The 15389-nt window shown below is 35.9% G+C and overlaps 2 protein-coding genes across 2 annotated transcripts in view; one reads left to right on the forward strand and one right to left on the reverse strand.

Annotated features, from left to right (window-relative positions):
- The window catches only part of prdm6 (PR domain containing 6), a 125792-nt gene that overhangs the window by 51340 nt on the left and 59063 nt on the right, over positions 1–15389 (forward strand). The window lies entirely within an intron of this gene.
- On the reverse strand, positions 4895–10432 carry LOC147317930 (GTPase IMAP family member 8-like). Its single transcript, XM_086315351.1, has 3 exons — positions 10370–10432; positions 9399–9465; positions 4895–8426 (listed from the first exon to the last, which is right to left on the reverse strand). The coding sequence occupies exons 2-3, from the start codon at positions 9424–9426 to the stop codon at positions 5620–5622; spliced, it is 2835 nt and encodes a 944-aa protein (XP_086171477.1). The 5' UTR covers positions 9427–9465; positions 10370–10432; the 3' UTR covers positions 4895–5619.

Here is a 15389-nt window from a genome sequence, read left to right on the forward strand (position 1 = left end):
ACAGTACAGTGCAATATTTAATTTTTAAACAGTCTTTGAAGTTTTAACTCATTTGTAAAAGAGAAATGAAAGCTAGGTGGTTAAGATGTGCGTGGTAAGGAGTAGCATGTGACTGTGGCAGTGGCATTTTCTGCATTTACTTGCACTTTCAATTTATCTTTATATATGCTTTTTATATGCGTATTACCTTTACATATGCTTGTATATGCCTATTAAAATTTCAGATTTGTCACCAAAAAAGATTTCACTCATTATCAGTTAGATAGCATATTTATCATTGTTAAACAGTGAAGTTCATTTGCAGAAACAAGAATGAAACGATAATTTTTTTATTGGAGTAGATAAGAAAACTTCTGGCTGAGAAAATCAAGTTCCATATACTAAACATTTTAATGAAATAGACCAATCACAATTGATATTCTTAGATAACCAACTGACCAAAAAAAAGCAATCATTTGTAAGACTGAGTTCTCTAAACACACTGATCCCCCCAAATTAGAAATATGTATATTCCTTTTCCAGTTAGCACGTTTGATCTAAACATTTTACTACAACATAGTTATACATGCATTTATAGTATTTCTTGCTGAGATTTATTGGTTTTTTTCATCTTGAGGAACTCACCAGGTGAAGATTGTTGTGGTAGTCCTTACAGCGCATAAGGTCAAAGAGAAAGAGAAAGAAAAAGATGCAGATCAGAAAAGAAAACAAGGAGTTGAAGCTCCTCCTGCACAGAGCGTTACTTTTAAAAAGCTTGTCTAAAGTGAGCTCATTTCATTGCAAAGCTTTGACTTTTTATATGAGTTCGCAATATAATATTAAAGATTTAGAGTGTATTTAGATATGTGTCAAAAACCCATTTGTTACTTATAGTTACAGAAATAAAATAACCAAACAATTCGAACCTCTCATAAAATACAAACATCTGCTAAAAGAAAACAGAATAGATTATGTTTTCAGTCACATGATAACATCTCGTGTGTTGAACCACAGTGAGTCTGGGACCACACCTATGTCAACAGGACAGTTTTGTTTGTTTTACAAACTGAAAATATAAATGACATTATTCACATCAGATTGTAAGTATTAAATAACTGACATATCACTGACAACAGTACAGTGCAATATTTAATTTTTAAACAGTCTTTGAAGTTTTAACTCATTTGTAAAAGAGAAATGAAAGCTAGGTGGTTAAGATGTGCGTGGTAAGGAGTAGCATGTGACTGTGGCAGTGGCATTTTCTGCATTTACTTGCACTTTCAATTTATCTTTATATATGCTTTTTATATGCGTATTACCTTTACATATTCTTGTATATGCCTATTAAAATTTCAGATTTGTCACCAAAAAAGATTTCACTCATTATCAGTTAGATAGCATATTTATCATTGTTAAACAGTGAAGTTCATTTGCAGAAACAAGAATGAAACGATAATTTTTTTATTGGAGTAGATAAGAAAACTTCTGGCTGAGAAAATCAAGTTCCATATACTAAACATTTTAATGAAATAGACCAATCACAATTGATATTCTTAGATAACCAACTGACCAAAAAAAAGCAATCATTTGTAAGACTGAGTTCTCTAAACACACTGATCCCCCCAAATTAGAAATATGTATATTCCTTTTCCAGTTAGCACGTTTGATCTAAACATTTTACTACAACATAGTTATACATGCATTTATAGTATTTCTTGCTGAGATTTATTGGTTTTTTTCATCTTGAGGAACTCACCAGGTGAAGATTGTTGTGGTAGTCCTTACAGCGCATAAGGTCAAAGAGAAAGAGAAAGAAAAAGATGCAGATCAGAAAAGAAAACAAGGAGTTGAAGCTCCTCCTGCACAGAGCGTTACTTTTAAAAAGCTTGTCTAAAGTGAGCTCATTTCATTGCAAAGCTTTGACTTTTTATATGAGTTCGCAATATAATATTAAAGATTTAGAGTGTATTTAGATATGTGTCAAAAACCCATTTGTTACTTACAGTTACAGAAATAAAATAACCAAACAATTCGAACCTCTCATAAAATACACACATCTGCTAAAAAAAAACCCAGAATAGATTATGTTTTCAGTCACACAATAACATCTTGTGTGTTGAACCACAGTGAGTCTGGGACCACACCTATGTCAACAGGACAGTTTTGTTTGTTTTACAAACTGAAAATATAAATGACATTATTCACATCAGATTGTAAGTATTAAATAACTGACATATCACTGACAACAGTACAGTGCAATATTTAATTTTTAAACAGTCTTTGAAGTTTTAACTCATTTGTAAAAGAGAAATGAAAGCTAGGTGGTTAAGATGTGCGTGGTAAGGAGTAGCATGTGACTGTGGCAGTGGCATTTTCTGTTTTACTTGCACTTGTGGAAAAGGGGAAAAAAATAAGTTGATCAAATAGATCAAATAGATCAAAATCTGTTGCTATTTACCAGGATGATGAAAATGAAACAACATTGCATGTTTCAGCAAGACAATGACACCAAACACAGCCAAGTAAACTGTTACTTAGTTTCATAACTTAAAATTCTGTGGTCTGATTTATTTGCATGTGGGGGATTTTATGGGTGGTTACTAACATGTGGTGAGAATTTATATGTCAATAGCATCTTTAGAAATATATTTATGAAAAAATTGGTGTTGTGTTCAATACTTATTTTACCCGATGTACATTATGGAGTGAAGCATCATGGCATAGGGGTATTGTTTGGGCTAATGTAATAACTTATTGATCAGTTTTATAATGACATTTTAAACTATACATCAAACATCTATATCAAATCATAAACACAAAATAACAAAAATATACTGACAAGAGTATGTTGGGACTGTTAGTGGATTATTTACCTGCCGCATTAACGGGAGAGGACGTGCAAACGTTACCGCTGCTGCTGCGTTGAGATTCACGAGTCCGGAACAGAATTCAAAACACGACATTCATTTAAGGGCATCGCGTGTTTTGTGAGCAAATGCTTTTGCATATTCGTAGTGTTTCCTCCCTTAAATGAAATATCTACTTTGCAAGTATTGCAAGTTGCTCTGTTGTCATCTGTTCTCGTAAAGTATAACCAAACTTTTGAGCATTAGACGCCATGTTTCCTGCCAGGTAAATGACGCTCCGCAACGTGGTGACGTCATTCGGGGCGACTGGAATCGATAAGGGAATCGTTTGCAAAAATGGCAAACAATTCCAAGGAATTGAAACAAAGGGAACAACAACAAGAACCGGTTTTCGATACCCATCCCTAATCCTGATTACTCCAAGTTTGTGTTACAAAGGGTGGAAGTCAAAGAGTAGGTATTGGTCTATATGTGGGGGCTTCCGGTAAACTTCAATGTTAAGGTTTCTATTCTCCTCAATGTGCACTGCACAGAAACGGCAAAAATATTATCCTTTCCAACGAGTTGATTTGAACCGTGAAGTCCCCTTAAAAGAGCCAATAACTTTACTTTACACTTTATTTGACCCACTAGGTTTAAATCTGGGACTCCCCACCATTTGACCTTATAACTGAAGAAACTTCTCGGATGAGAGGTGAAACATCTTCAAGCAACAGAAGTCCAGACGCTTTTCTTTGCAAGCTCCTTTGACTATTTTCAGTGATTGTACTCACCAGGTGACACTCTGACGTTTTACTCAGTGCTGTTAAATCTCCCTTGGCAGTTCCAAACTGAATCAGGTTACTTGTAACCACCTTCCATTATCAGAATATCAAGGTGTTGCCTTGTACAAGTATGACAACAGAGTAAAGGTGATGTCTGATACAGTTACTGATAAATGACCAAACACTGAGCATTCCCTGGATTCTTTATGCTCTGTTGCATCTGTGCAAGCTCCATGCATTGTCTGAACCTTCAACAACAGAAAAAGGTCGTACAAGTCTCAGGTGGTTTTATGTCTAATCTAAGCGAGAATCTGCATTAGTTGTTTTGTTATTATTGGGCTGTTTTTCCACTTTGATTAACCAGGCACGTACAGGACACCCAAAGATCTAATCATTGTCAGTGATAAATATCAAGTTGAGCTAATCATCCTGATCTACATGTAGAAAATGTTCACAAGATGTGATGGCAAGGATATCACTTGCTATGCAGGGCAAGGAGCAAATGGTGGCAAAGGGCACATTGCCTTAACTAGTTGAAAAAACAGAAATGTGTGGATTTTGGTCCATTATCAAAAAAACTGACAGTGGGTTTAAATTAAGATGCGGTTAATAGACTTACATAGAAAAAGCGGTTTGTGTGAATGGGTGAATGAGTAAAAACTGCTGAGTCATAACCACAGAATCAAAACCTGTATATGCTTTAGGGACAAAATCAATGGACTACAGTTCTTAATTTTTGAATTCGGTTATTTTTTTCTGCATGATTGCCACAAGCAGCAAACCATGGAGTTTACCTTTACAAGTTTTTTAAAATAATTTCTTGTCCTAAAGAGCTCACAGCATTAGTACAAGCTGTGTTATTCCAACAGTGGTGTTTCCACCTCAAACACTCACATTATTATAATTGAGAACTGTCACTGTTCTTCCTATGTACATGTACGTTTAAAGAATGTGGCGTAACTGTCAGGTGTGTAGATTATTTGTTAAGGTCTAAAAGATGACGTCTACCCTATAAACTCTGTGAAATAAATTTTCTGAAACTGGGTTTAAATATGAAAGGACCTTTTGAATAAAGGCAGGACATATTCCCTTATTTCAAAGATTCAAAATTGAAGAAACAATTTAAATCAAGCTTTTCAACAAATATGGTTTGTATTTCACTATGAAGTGTGGTTCCATGCTTAGGTTGCCTGTACTTTGTTACATTTCCTTCACTTTAAAGTTAGATTAAAACAGTTTTAATCTATCAATAAATCAATCAATATCCTTAAAGAGTCTTCAGCTAATGTTTGCTTTTATTTAAAGTTTACTGTGATATTTCCCAACAGTAGTACTTATTCATTGTCCCGTATTGAATCAGAATTATTTTTGGTGATAAAGTGATCATCAAAATTAACGATAAGAACATCAACTGGTTTTTGTCCAAAATATGAAGCTTACATTTTAATATATCTCTACACAGACTACTTATCAGATGCAATAAGTATTTTATAAAAACAAAAAACAATCAGGAACCGAAACATTTTTATCATTCTGAAAAAAGAGACAAGCTGTGCCAAAAAAATGGTTATATAGTGCAATAAAGTGTTTTCTGTAAATAACAAACCCATCTGAGCCAAAGACATTTTGTGCTTTTCGTGAGATTATTGACACCAGTCATTGTTTTTAAATGGAAAAATATGCATTACTTCCTGCAGTAAAAATCATATGATGCAAATTAAATGAGATCTTTACCTAAATGATTTATATGATTAGTTTACATTCATTCATGTTTTTACTTAGCAGGCAACATTTTCTGCAGTAAATAAAAGAAAAAGGAAAAAAAAAGATTGACAGTGATTTTAGAACAAATGAATCAATTTGTAATAATTTGAGTATATTATGTTATATGGAACTACATAAGTGTCATCTATCATGCAGCTATAACAAAAGTATTTGTTTATTAAAAGCTTTAAAACCAAAAGCTATCAAAGTTAAATCAAACTGACATTCAGGTAAAAGAGCCCGTTTCATAAAATGGTGCAAGACTTATCTCCGTCAGCTTTCTGTACATATTCTTCTATCCAGTCATTGATTTGTTTATCATGTTCTAGCTGTAGTTGGTTGATATCTTCTTCAATTGGCTCGCCCTCATTTCCTATAGAAAGATTGTAATTCAGCTCATCCATTTCTTGTTCCTGTTTTTTCTTCAGTCTGTCAAAGTCTCTCTTGTATTCTCTCTTCATGAGCAGATGTTTAAGTATGATGGCGTTGCTTTTTTGTTGTTTTTGCTTCATGTCTTCCATTTCACTGTCATGCTTTGCTCTCAACGCTGCAAAATCTACTGAATATTTCTGTCTGAACTCATTGAATTCTTCTGCTTGCTTTCTGGCTTCTTCTGCAATTTTCTTCTTCATTTCCTTGACTTTTGCCTCATAGATATCCTGCGCTAATTTCCAGTCTCTCTCCTCTTGTTCTCTCCTGAGTCTATCTTGTTCTTTTATTTTGCTTTCATATTCATTTCTTTCCTCATCATATTCTTCTTTGAGCTTTATAAGCAGCGCTTGTTCCTCCTCTTTCCTCTGTTTGTCTTCTTGATTTCGTTTCTCCCACCATTCTTTGCGTTCTTTTTCCCAAGCTTCGCGTTCTAATTTCATCTCTTCTCGGTTTTCCATCAGCTTTCTGTCAGCATGTACATTTTTTTCACATTCTGATTTTATTTTCTGCTCAAGAGCTTCAAGTTTTTCTTCCCACTGCATTCGGAGTTTTTCTTCATATCTTATTGATGCTATGGTCTCCTGTTCTCTCTTTTCCTCCTCTCTCTTTGTCTTCTCTTGTTCCTGGTTAATCAGTTCTTCCTTCTCCTTCAGTACTTCTTCTTTTTCTGCTCTTTCTTGATCAATTTGTTTCTTTTTCGCCTGTATTTCTTCATCGCGTTTCCTTTGAAGTTCTTCCATCTCTTTCTCCATATCTGCTTCTTTCTCTTTTAGGATCCTCTTCATTTCCTTTTGTATGGCTGCCTCAGCTTCTTGGAACATCTCTGTAGTGTAGCAGCTGCCACCATTTTTCCTCACCATTGTTTGTACTTTGTCTAAAAGCTCTGCGACTTGTGAATGATTATTTTGATCTCTGTTGTTGAAAACATGGTATCTTCCTCCACAGTCGTCAATGAGTTTTTTAACAAAGTCATCGCTGACTTCTTCCATGTAACTCTCTATTGTTTGATCTTGAAGATCATCTCCTCTGGTGAATATAACAATAATGAAGTCTTCTGATTTCTTGCCAAAAAACTCCTTGATGAGCTCTACTGTGTCTTTTTCTTCTTTGGTAAATCGACCAATCTGCACTACCAGTAAGAACGCGTGAGGTCCTGGAGACAACAAGCTGATGCATTTCACAAGCTCCTGTTTGACTTCATGGTTGGACAGAGTCGTGTCGTACAAGCCTGGTGTGTCGACCACAGCAACTGGATGGCCGTCGACCACTCCTTTTGCTTTTTTGCAAACCTCTGTCACTGACTTCATGCAGGTTTTAGAATAAAAGCATTTTTGGCCTAAAATGTTGTTTCCAGTTGCACTCTTCCCACAGCCAGTCTTCCCAATCATCACTATCCGGAGAGCATCTGGGCTGTGGTTGGGATTATCAAAGGATTCTGTCTTCTGTGAAGGGTTTCCTTTGAGTTTAATCAATCGAGGCTTAACAAGCATTTGTCTTGTGAAGCACTTAGATCCCATAGCTGTCATCTTCTCCACAGTGTGCAACACCTCAGAGACCTGCTGCTTGTCTTTGATGTTGAAGATGATGTTTCGTCCTCCACACTTCTGACAGAGCTCCTGGATGTTTCTGTTTTCACTAACAAAGTTGACAACAACTGGATCTGTGGGATCTGATTCCACTGCAAAAAGAATCATGGTGAAGTCGATGACCTGAGATCCAAATTCATTCTGGATGATCTCTAACTCTCGCTTGTTTTCGTCACTGAGGGGTCCCACAGGAAGGACCAGGATAAAGGCATGGACACCTTCGGGATTCCAGAGAGAAACACATTGTTTTTTGCAGCTCTTTATTGCCTCAGGAGATTTTCCATACAAAGCAGGCATCTCTACCAGGGACACTAAACGTCCACACACCTGTGTCTCCTTCTTAACACATTCTGAGGAGGCAGCAGGTTTACCAAACTGGTGTTTTCCTACAATGGCATTGGCTGCTGAACTCTTCAGAACTTCATATGTCCCACACAATACCAGGTTAAGAGGCGGTTTAAAAGCGACTGTTGTGGTGTCAGCTTCTTCACCTCTGTTTAGATAGCCTCCTCTGTTTTCATTCACTATGCTCTCCATCTTTTCCATGAGTTCTTGAAGATCCTTTTCTGGCAGATCTTTTTTGTCAAAGTTGATTCTCTGCTGTCTTTGTCTACAGTCCTGTATGAGTCGATCCACAGCTGAATTTTTTTTCTCCTCACTATGTGTCAAAATGACCATTGCATATTTAAAAGCATCTTGACCAAAGAATCTTAGGATGAGCTTTAGTTTTTGTCTGTCTTCTTCACTGAATTCAGAAGGCTTTATCAACAGGAGGAGAACATTTGGTCCAGGGGGGCAAAGAGCCACACACTTCTTCATTTCATGCTTCACCTTCTCTCCAGCTAAACTGAAGACATCTGAAGTTTTCACTATTGTTAGGCGTGTTTTCCTATACTGTCCTTGAGTGACTGTAGTGGATGGGGACACCTTTTGCAGAAGATCCCCAGTCAAATCTTTTTTCCCAGTGATGAAGTTGGTTAGAATTGATTTTTTACTTTGAGTCTTTCCAAAAACCAGAATCCGAAGTTCATATGCTGTAAATCAACAAAAAAATTATTACATGTGTTCCAGCACATACATACATATTTATATCTTTTATTTCTTTTATTCTTTTTTAACTTTAATGTTTTTTTTTAATTATTTGTAAAAAAAATATCTACTCTTTACGGGGAAGTGTTCAAATAATCTTTTTAAACTCTCTTATCCTTCTCCCCCCACTGTGAAGGTGTGAACACCAGCCTTTTTAAAATTTTGGTGCATCAAATGATAATGTGCTAAAGCTGCTTGTATGTCTCACTAATGCACAAGGGGGCACATTTAAGAAATGTGGGGAGAGTCAATGCTTTTTATAGCTGTAGTAATTGTCCTTTAGTTTGTAAATTAGAAACGTGTAACATGTTCGGGATAAGTGTCAAACAGCTTTAAAGTTTATTGTTTCTAGATTCGGATGTTCATGTGTTTTGGTCAGGGTTGGACTGGGTCAGAAAATTGGTCCTAGCATTTTTTAATCCCATTATGTCCCTTCATCGTTGTCTTACCCTGTGAATTTCACATTCCTTGATTTCTTCCTCACTTCTCCATAAAGCTTTGTTACTAGTTCTTGCTAGTACTACAATTAGCTGCACCAATTTTTAGTTTCTTTTTATTGTTTTCATTTTGTTTTCCAGCTCCACCTCTCCGCCACTTCTTCCTGACGAAACTTATGCGTATGCAAGATTACCAGTCCAGCCCTGGGTTTGGGTAAAGTCATAACTGTCCCTACTCCCAACATAACTAGTGTTTCTAACTGTCATTCTAAGTGTGTTAACGGGAGTAAACGTGGCTTCTGGTTTTGTTAATAATTTTCTTTGTCACCTTTATCCTCCCTAACACATCCTTATTTTCTTGTGACTTTTGCCTAGCACTGGGCTTAACCTGGATTTTAGCTGTCCTCGTCATGCTCAGATACTTGCATTCTTTCTGTCTTGCTATCTGTGTTATGTTCTGATAAATCTCGCCAGACTCACCGCGTGATGAAAGAGGTTGTGATGCCATAGTGCCACTGTGATAGAAATATGAGAAATTGGTTGGTGTCTGTTGGATGAAAGAAAAAGGAAGAGAAAGTTGTCATCTAATAATAAACCATCAGACGAAAAGAATCTGAATACATGGAACTTTAGAAGAAACCTTAAAACTCCAGTGGGCTCTATTGTGTGGTGGATATGATGCCACAGGAGCAGGTAGAATAAGTGCAATATCATTGCCACTATAGGATCAGCCTGTGGATAGCATGGCTACAAATATTCTCCTTATCAGATTTGATAATAATGGCTCGGGTACTGGAGTACAAAATATATGTTTTATTTAATAATTGCAGTGTCATTACATTGTTTTCCCTATGGTTATGAGAAGTCAAAAAGTTTTGACAAGACCTGAGAATGTGTTGTATATGTAGTATAGTGCAGTATAGTGGTGTGGTAAAGGTCTGTCAGTGAGTGCAATAATATTATAAGGCAGAACTGGCAGTTGTATAAAAAAAATGGATGTTTAGAAAATGCAAACAATCATCAGAACAGTTTAGTATCAAAAGGCTTCCAACTAAAGTTGAATTATGAAAATAAATAAAGTAAGTCTAAATTATTTATTTATACTGGTGAACCTTATATGTAAATTCAGCTTGGAGAATTAAAGTCAGCTTCTTTGTACGTAGGATTTAAAAACTGACATGTCTGGTATTGCTCGTATCATGTTGTAGAACATTCACCCCAAAGTATAATATGAATATATACAAAATGCGGTACTTTAACTTACCTGCATTGCTGTCATACACTTAATTAATATACACAGTTGTGACTAATCTATTTAAGACCACACTCTTTTTGTAGCACAATTACAGATTTTATTAAGGACTTGAGTCTACCATGACCTACAAAACCGAGAACAGATGCAGTTATAGGTTTTTATATTCATTGCCTTTACTCTTTGTGAATGTACTTACCGGGTGAAACTGCTGATCGTCCTCAGCGGTTTTAAATGTTCCTTTGCAGATCCAAACTGAATCAGGTCACTCGAAAGTACCTTTTATTAACAGAATTGGGAGGTGTTGCCCTGTACAAGTATGACAGCAATGTAAAGGCTCTATCTGATAGAGTTAGAGCATTCTCTGCATTGTTTATGCTCGGTTGCATCTTAGCATAAAGAATTTTTTTCTTTCAGTTGAAATCTATCATAAAGGCTCCATCCACCGAGTGAGTCTTGATAAACTAAAACATACAGGACATGTAAAGGTCTTATCTAAGACTCCAATCACTGATGACTGTTTCCTGTTTGATGAGTGTCAGCTCGAGTCACGTCGCCACTCTGGCTTACAGCTAGCAAATGCTCAAATGTTTACTAAAATATTATTGCGAGTGCTTCACTTGCTACCCAGGGCAATGAGCAAACCATGGGCCAAAAAAAAGGGGCTTAACTTGTCTAACTGAAGGGAAGAAAACTGAAATCTGTAGATTTTGGTCCATCGGTAAAATACCATGCACGCTGTAAGATCAAAAGAGTTCTAAGAAAGGTGTTCTAAAAATGTTCTTTTTCTAAAACATCTCAAATGTGGTTAATGTCCTGTATTTTTTGTGTTTTCAACTGAATCTACACTAGTGTGTCAAAACAGCAACCATTTAATTTGGTTTATATTTACAGAAAATCGATAAACTTTTAGGATTTTAGGGAGCAAATACTTGTGAAGGTCAAATTTGCCTCAGAACACTAGAATAGAACACATTCATATAGATGGTTTTACTGTCGGATGAACTGAATTGATACAAAACCTGATGAATGTAAAGCAAAGCTGAATCAGTCGGTCAGTCTGTGAGAGAACGGGCTTCACTCCCCGTTCAGCAGGAACTGCAGAGGGTCTACAAAATAATCTGCGGTGACCTCTTCTCCACCAGTGCTTCAGAAGTATCCAGTTTGCAGCCAAACACACACAGAGCCAGACCTCAGAACCAGCTATCATTATAAAAACATGCCTTAACCTGGCATCCCACCCCCATCTGGGTGCCATGATTTAACTGTGATAAGATACTACAGAAATTTGAACTGGTTTTGGTTTCTAAATTGATACAGCTCTGCCATTTAATTCAGCGAACCATTCTTTTAACTAAATGATACTTTGTAAATCTATGTGTATCAGCGTTTGATTTAGTTCATACTTTTACTACTACAGCTGTTTCCTAGTTAAATATAATTTGACCCATATGAGTTGGAAAGTCCTGCTAAAATTATTTTGTATTAAATAATAAATAAACGGCCAAAAGTAATTTACAGTTAATGCACATTATATTACTTGGATTTATGGGTGTAATATACACTATAATATTAAAAGCATTGGTGTCATATCATTTAATCTTTGAATTTAGGTGTTTTTCATTATGTTGCCATGCGTGTATGGAATTAAGCACTTCAAGCATCAAGCAGTCTTCACAAACATTGTTGAAAAGTAGTCTAGGGTTAAGGAATAGGGTTGTTCTAAAGACATCAACAGTTTAGTTTATGTAAAATGTATGCCCTCCTAGATATCCCACAATCAGTTATAAGTGGTATTATAAATGGTAAAGTGGAAGCAACTACAGTAACTCAGCCACAAAGTAGCAGATCACATAAAGTAATCTTGTGAAATTAACAGCAGTTGGTATGTAGGTATAATATTTAGGTGGCCCAGTACTTTTTTCTTAATAGTGTTTCCTCTTCAGTTCCATTTTTCTTTTATGTCATGTTGTTGAGAGTGTTCAAAAACTTTTGGATTATACGAATTGACCCAAATTCATTTATGATATTTTATACCACTCTTGTTTATTGGACGTGGATTGGAGAACATCTGAGTATATGAGCAGTGTTTGAAGTTACAGGCCTACTTAGGACTTGTTGCAGCTGGTACAGTAATTAAAAGGTTCACAAGATGAAAATGTTATTGTCAAAGTTCAACACTGGAACTAAAAACCCAAACTGAAAACAGGTCACCTGAAAAAACCTTTATTAGGAGAGTTTGAAAGGAGTGCTCTGTTCAGCTATTACAGCAATGAAATGGCTATGGTTGACTGAGAAACAACATTACTGACATATTGCTCATTACTGATGTCCTGTGAGTGACATTGTGATATTATCATGCAGTCAGTCAACAAAAATAATTATAAATGAATTCATTTGAGCTTACATTTTGTTGCAATTGATGTTTTTGCAAACATGTAACCACTCGACTACTTACTTGCGATATTTGTTAGGACAATATATAACCATGTAACTCGAATGTCCATTAAATTGTTTTACCAATGGTTTTATTTTTAGTGTGTTCATGCTTTTAAACTTGTGAAGTACTCTTTTCTTCCTTTAATCACCCAGGACTAATATCCTATCACTAATATCCTGAATATCTCAGCTGAGTCTTTCAGGTATTAGCCTTCAGATAAAATGTATAATGAATGTGTTGACTACTTCCTTGTGAGTCACTATGTCCTATCTCTTATTTAATGCCAGCACTGAACAAAGTTATCCTTTTGCTACTAGATAAGTAATATTATCAGATCACTAAACATTTGTCTTTCATCTCTGTGAGTTGTCAGACCAGCAGACAAATCGTAAAAATGAAACTCAGTCTTATCACATTCCTTTATGCACATCAGTGCAACACCCACAAACAGTCCACCATATGTTCTGAATGCCTTGACTTTAAAAATTACCATTTAGATGTCAAAACCATGTGATGCTTTACAAGCAGTTTGCCATTATAACACAAAGTGGGCAATTGAGCCAATAAAGCTCATAGACTCATAGAAAAAAGAGTGACGCATCACACAAAAAAGTTTGAGAATATAATTTTATCGAAATCCTTAATAGCAAAAATGAGATATGTAGCATTCTTGGTATTCTGAAGTTGTGGTGTAAATCTATGTCCCAGTGGTCATTAAAATTACAGTTATAGCTGCCACGTGGCAACACTTGCTTGTAGAAGGACTTTTTAATGGGTGTAACCACCTATTATAAAGCTTTTATTTAGCTTTAGGTTGTCGGGGGTAAGTGCTGGATATTTTTTCACACTGCACAAATTAAAGAAGTAACAAACTATATCAAGATTCTATAAAGGAAATTAACCTTAGTTTTTGTTTTTGTTTTTTTTACTTTGCATTCACATTTTATGGGAATAAACTTAAACTTAAAATCAAGCACATTTTATATTCACTGTGTTAGGAACACTAACTTTTGTCTTACTATAGCTCCCAACATTGTTATGCACTCTTTCCCGTTGACCCCACTTCTGTTTTTATGGGCAGTGATTCTTGTGAATAAACCAATTCTGCCACATCAATTATTACCATTCCTACTGAGTCCTGTAATATTAGGACTTTGCTGCCAACTGGTGGTAGACAAATTAAAATGGAGATGGTATTGGCGTGAGTAGACCAAGCCTAGGTAATAAAGCAGGTCAAATAAAACATATTTTATTACAATATCAGCCTCTGCACTGAGAATTCTACTGAAATTGATAAAATTAATAATTTATGTCATGTCAGTATTTTGGATAAATATTTGTAACTGGCAAATTACAATAAGTAGAACCATATAGTGTAGTGTACACATTCTGTGCGGTTTCATTTTATAACTGTACTTGGTCAGTTTTTCCCCCAGCTTAAGTTTTAAGCAAACTAATTAACCATGACTAATATCAATAGACAAATCAACTCAGATGCTGGAGAAATGCAGATGAGAAATGTTGCACAAAAAGAAACAAAACATACCAAACTAATTCCCAGAAAGTTGATTCTGTTCATCTGGATGTTTAACTGGGACACTCCCACTGAAAAAGCTATGGGCAGAAGAACAGAATCAACTTTCTGGGATTTTCCTTACCTGGATGATTGAGCATGCACCAAGATAACAAAGTAATTGTAATCACTGCTGGATTAAACAGAAATGCAGCTGTGGGGTGGGAGTTAGGTTAGAAGTGAGTGTGCAGTACAAGCCACAGTTTATCATAGCCCACTCTGTAGGTGAACCTTAAAAGCAGAATTCCTGAAGCTAAGAGTACATACAGTTTGGGTGTTCCCCAACCCTGTAAGCTGTGTCTTACCTGTACATCTTTAGGCACTTTGTTACTACCAGCCTGTCACAAAAACCCATACTTGATTCCTAATTGTGAAAGGTGAAAGGTGAACCTTTCACAATTAGGCTCCACCCAACAACTCCAATTAGGCTCCACCCAACAAAACAACTCAAACCAAGCTCCACTCCTTGTGGGCAGGTTTGAGTTGTTTTTCTTCCCTTTATAAGCACAGGTGAAAGTAATTAGTGTCTCTTCATTTGAGGCTGGAGTGGTGTGTGTGAGTCCTTTGAGCAGAGCACTGGTGTGGTGGATCTTGATTTTCCAAAGACATAAACCCCATAGAAAATAATATTTTGATTCTGCCACTGTTGGGTCTGGCATTAAGGGTTGTGCTTTATCTTTAGAAGGCCCAATTCATGTGAGAGCCTTGTAGTTGACTTTCTGTGTTATTTGTTGATTGGAAGATGTCTCTGAGGCACAGAAAAGGGCCATTAAAATGATTGTAACAATAAGCTAGTAAGTTGCTCGGAATTGCATTATCAAGCATGGAAAGCATTTATAGGGCCTGTATATGGAGTAAAGCAAATAATATGTCATGTGAAGAATCCATTTGTCTCCTTCATATGTATATTACTATTGTCCCACCTTGTTCACAAAAACAGGATCGATCTTTTATTCTTCAAGGTTTTCACATCTCCAAACATTAGCAACACAGAGGTTACTAAATTGGTGTGGCCAAAGAGAGTGAAAATGTCTGCATATTGTCTGCTTGTGTTGATATGTTTATTTTTATGTGGTGAAGTCAGGTGACTTCCACTGCAAGCAAATGTCAGTACAAATACATAAAAACTATCTATTTATCTTTTTTGTTGTTGTTGCCTCAGAATTATATTCTCAAGTTCTCTTTCATGCTTTGGTACCAAAACTG

The sequence above is a fragment of the Aulonocara sp. 'chitande type north' Nkhata Bay genome, linkage group LG12, assembly GCF_057382095.1.
Source record: "Aulonocara sp. 'chitande type north' Nkhata Bay isolate Kocher_YH1m ecotype deep benthic linkage group LG12, A_spYH_male_GT1.1, whole genome shotgun sequence".
NCBI lineage: Eukaryota > Metazoa > Chordata > Actinopteri > Cichliformes > Cichlidae > Aulonocara > Aulonocara sp. 'chitande type north' Nkhata Bay.

What these genes read in the sequence shown, in the direction of transcription:
- LOC147317930 (XM_086315351.1), bottom strand. Translation starts at nt 9,426, where the DNA reads ATGGCATCACAACCTCTTTCATCACGCG. An exon ending in ACAACCTCTTTCATCACGCG is followed by an intron (nt 8,427 to 9,398) that starts GTGAGTCTGGCG and finishes GTTGATTTACAG; the next exon opens with CATATGAACTTCGGATTCTG.